Source organism: Frankliniella occidentalis, unplaced genomic scaffold, assembly GCF_000697945.3.
Source record: "Frankliniella occidentalis isolate FOCC.00 unplaced genomic scaffold, Focc_3.1 Scaffold30, whole genome shotgun sequence".
Classification (NCBI taxonomy): Eukaryota; Metazoa; Arthropoda; class Insecta; order Thysanoptera; family Thripidae; genus Frankliniella; species Frankliniella occidentalis.
In genome coordinates, this window is record NW_026267160.1 from 1,841,691 (window position 1) to 1,846,259 (window position 4,569).

Genomic DNA, 4,569 nt, shown 5'->3' on the forward strand with positions numbered 1-4,569 from the left:
CTAGTGTTTTGATTGTTCACCGCTTCTTTTTCGATGTTGTTTTGAACTTTTCATTTTCATTCTGTTTTCTTTTCTTTTCTTTTCTTAGTGTTGGTTTCTTTCATCTTGAACGCGCTGTTTTGCATGCAATGTTTTTTTACGTGCTTTTGTTTTATTTGCTTTATTTTTTAATCTCGTTTGCACGGGAAGGAGTAATAACACTCTCCTTCACTGTGCGAGAGAGAAAAATACTCAAGGTAAAGACTTGCATTACTTTAAATGGCACACGATGGCACGCAATGACCTTTACTCTGTTTGTCGCAGACGATGGCGGCCACCAAGAGGAACGCGGGCCTCACCTCGGCCGTGCCCCGGGCCACGCTCAACGATGAAGAACTCGTAAGTATGGTATGCCAAAGTCTCGACTCACGTGAAGTACCGCTCATATTTTTGTGTCGGCAGTTTTGGGAAATGAGGGAAACGTTAGGCGAGCTGCCCAGCCCCCGGCTGGACCCATCTGTGCCCCAGGATAGCAGAGTCATCGTCGCTCTAACTTGCGACAGTTTCCCGTAACTTGTTATTGAACCGTAGCTCCCAGAGTCTTAGTCAGCAACAAAGCAGCTCTCATCACACATTCGTGGCCAGGCATCCCATCAACCTTAGAAAGCCTTGATAAAGAGTCGCATAATGACCCACCAAATACGCACGAATGTGTCCATACTCATGTATTTCAGCTTGAACCACAAATAATTTATTAACATGTAGCGCAGTGCCTCGAGTGTCTCGAGACTGGCATACCTTTTTTTTCGCAGCTTTTGTCGCTTTATATACTAACTACGTCACCTTTTCCGAGCCCCCTTCTTGTCCCTGCTGGGAGCTAACTTGGTTTTGTGGGCTTTTCAGAAAATGCACGTGTACAAGAAGACGCTGCAGGCGCTCATCTACCCCATCTCGTCCACCACGCCTCACAACTTCGTGCTCTGGACGGCCACCTCGCCCACCTACTGCTACGAGTGCGAGGGCCTGCTCTGGGGCATCGCGCGCCAGGGTGTGCGCTGCACCGAGTGCGCCGTCAAGTGCCACGAGAAGTGTAAAGACCTGCTCAACGCCGACTGCTTACAACGTGAGTGACAACTAGACACTTTTGTGGTGTGAAACGCGTTCTCGAAAGAGCTACACAGCAGAAAGATTATTACTATCTTTGGCAGAAAGATATCGTTTTTTGTTGTGTGTGTTTTTTTGTTTTTTTTGAGAACTTTGGAAATGTCTGACGTTGGTATTCTTTTAGGTGCTGCCGAGAAAAGCTCAAAACACGGCGCCGAGGATAAGGCCAACTCCATCATCACCGCCATGAAGGAGCGCATGAAGCAGAGGGAGATGGAGAAGCCGGAAATATTCGAACTCATCAGGTGATGTATTTGTTTTTGAGCGCCATATTCTGAATGATCTTTAATGTCTCTCTCCTCTCTCGTCCTCATTTTCGTCTGTCGCTCTCTTCCCGTCTGCCGTTACGTCTGTCTGCTCTGCTCTGCTCGTTTGCCTCTCTCCGAACTTTGTTCTCTCCTTCATCTTCTTCCAGATTCCTCTCTTTCCTTGTTCCGTTCTGCTCCGCTGCTCTCTCTCTTTCTCTTCTCTCTCTCTTCTTTCTCTCCCCGCTTCTCTCTGCTCTCCCCCGCGCTCTCTGCCCGGGAGCGTGCCGCTCCAGTGATCATGAATAACCCCGACGTGACGCGCGGCGACTCGTCCAATTTGAGGCCACTAATTGCAATGCAACTACGGCTGACTTTTGTCGTCCTTTTCGTCGTGCGCCGCGAGAAGTTGCCACCACCGCGGCCGACGTGTCCGACCCCGTGTCTTTTCTCTTGGCCCGTCCTCCGTTTTCTTTCCTTGCTAACGGTTTGCGATGCTGTATAAAGGTCCGTGTTCAGCGTGGAAGAGAAGAACCACGTCGGCCACATGCGGGCGGTCAAGCAGTCGGTGCTCGATGGCACGTCCAAGTGGTCCGCCAAAATTGCCATCACAGGTTTGTCCCCCGCCAGTTTGTCACCCCTCGGACTAGCCTCGTCCAACCCGGACCCAGCCTGCCAGCCCCGGCTTACCGTTCGTCTTTGTGTCTGCCCTGCCTCCTGCGTGTTTGCTCAATTCGCAGTGTTTATGTTGTCTTTTTTCTCTCCTCTCTATTTTTTATTTGTCGTGTTTTACTGTGTGTTGTTGTTTGTTTGTTGTTATTTTGTCATGTTTTTTGAATGTGGCTTTTGTGTGTTTCTTCTCTGGTATGTCTACAGAAAGACGTTTCAGATGGACCCCGATACTCATATAGATTCCGTGGAACAAGCGGAAGAAATCGTGTTAGAGGGCACCTCCAAATGGTCGTGCAAGATCGCAATAACAGGTACCCTTTGTCGGGCTTGTTGTTGTCTAGTCTGCCTCAGGCCGGCCCGGCGGCCCGGCCCTCCCGGCCCTAGGGCCAAGGGTGCTAGGACTTAGCGTTAGCGAGAGAAATAACACTGCCAAGTACTGTAACTTGTTTGCACGATAGACTCTGCAACTTCTTTGTAGACGACTATACCGAGACACAAGCTTGTTTCGGAAAACCCTTTTGATGGCACAGAGAAGGGCCAGTTGATTTTTTTTTTTCCACCGAACTAGTGTCGGTAGTGTGTACTTGGCTGAGTCAAATATTTACAAAGCTGTACCCTCAGTACAGCAGATAGTGCTGGCAAGACTGTTATCATAGCTGTAAAAATATGTGTTTCTTAAAAAAACCGTTGTAACGTAAAGAAAGACTAAATTTGGCTTCGTAATTCAGTTGATGGTCCTAGTGCGACTCTAGAAGGGTAGTGACGCTAGAAGCTTGAAGGGCAAAACTAGATCCAGATCGGGACAGCTTGGCCGGCCCACCGCCGCACCATATTACACAATCTGTTTGATCCACGCCTTTTGTTTGGGCTGCGAGGCGACGAACACAACCACACCGACGGGACGCCGTTGTGTTGTGACACACACGCTTGTACAATAATTTTGTTCGTGGGGTGCGTTCAAATATAAACCAACGCGTATCTCTCTCTCTCACTCACACTCTTCCTCTTTCACTCTCCTTCTCTCCCTCTTTCTCTCACGCACCCCGCGATACATGTAACGCCTCGTGATGAATGGCGGTCCCCTCCACTCATTGTCCCCCGCGCTGCGCGCTGAGCGGCGCTGAGCGCTGTGCAGTCTGACGGTAGACAACAACATGGGAAACACACTGTTTGTGCAACTAACTTGTTCTCCTTCCGGTTTTGCATGAATACCTCTTTCTCTCTCACCATATCTCTCTCTCTCTCTCTCTCTCTGCTTGTGTGTAACCACTATTCTCTTCGCCGGCCTCCTCCTTCCATCTGCATACAAACGCACTGCATGACTAGCACAAGGCTTGCATGACGCATGGCCACAACCACCACGACCCACCACCAGCAGCAGCAACACCAAGAACAACACTAATCTATTCCCTCCCTCTCTCGTCTTCCTCATTTCGAGTGATTTCCGGCATTAGCGAACCACTGGCCGGTGTAGTGGCCACCGCCGCTATTCAACCCGACTCTCTCTCCCCACTGTCTCTCGCTCTCTCACTCCTGCTCTCCCCTTTTGCTCACACTCTCGCCCTCTCTCACACAAAAACTTTGTTGCCGTCGCGTTACGCATTTCCCTTCGGACGCAAACAAATTAGCATTCCATTTATGATTTCAGATTCATGAAACAGGGCTCGCTGGTCTCTATCATCTTCTCGTCACCACCCCTTACCCCCCCCCCCCCCCCCCCCCTTCCGCTTTCGCTGCCTTGTATTTCTTTTCAAACCTTGGCCGACAATTTAGGAAACCTGCAAAGTTTCTTTTTATTCGTTCAACTTCCTTCAAAAATCTAAAACATGAAAATTCGCAACAAAAAAAGAGAAATCTACAACGCTTTACTTACTCGTCCCATTTTCTTTTAATTTTCTTCAATAATTGGAACATGGAATTTACCAACCCTAAATCCCTTTTCCCCCCTCCCCCCTCCATTTTCGCGCCGAAGTGGTTTTTGCTCCGCGTCTTGTTGCTTTATCCGCTTGGGCTTATCTTATTACCATGAGAATACCCACTCCGTCCCTCCAGGGCGAATACTTTGCTTTCCCCCTTCCCCCCACTTCTCCCTCCGTCTGTATGTCTTTCTCTCTTTCTCTGTCCCTCTCTCGCTCGATACCCCTCTTCTCTCACTCACTCCTCTCTTCTCTGTTCTCCAAATCTCGCCCCACCCCCACCCCCCTTTTCCCCATCCGTGCGCCGCGCACCTTCCCCGGCAGCGTGTGGAATGGAATGAGGTTAGGCTCTGCACACCTCGACACGTCCACGCCCCGCCGCACAGCGCCGCACAGCGCCGCACAGTGGGCTGTCCTCTTGGGCGGGGCGCGGAGCGCGGGGAGTGAAACCGCCCCATCATCACAGCATACGAATGGGCATTGCAAGGCGCTGCCGGTCCCACTATTAATCAGCCACTGACCGCCCTGAACCTCGCCGGCCCTCGCGCCGACTTGAATGCCCCGCCCTGCCCCTCTACGCCCCGCCCCTCCAC

General features: G+C 50.6%; 1 protein-coding gene across 1 annotated transcript in view; it reads left to right on the plus strand.

The window, feature by feature from the left end:
* LOC113213910 (uncharacterized) overlaps positions 1-4,569 on the plus strand; it is a 77,860-nt gene that overhangs the window by 60,226 nt on the left and 13,065 nt on the right. Inside the window, exons 7-11 of the mRNA XM_052265773.1 lie at positions 304-378; positions 883-1,102; positions 1,268-1,388; positions 1,896-2,079; positions 2,265-2,371. Of these exons, the coding sequence (XP_052121733.1) occupies positions 304-378; positions 883-1,102; positions 1,268-1,388; positions 1,896-2,079; positions 2,265-2,371 (707 nt within the window). The remainder of the gene's footprint in view (positions 1-303; positions 379-882; positions 1,103-1,267; positions 1,389-1,895; positions 2,080-2,264; positions 2,372-4,569) is intronic.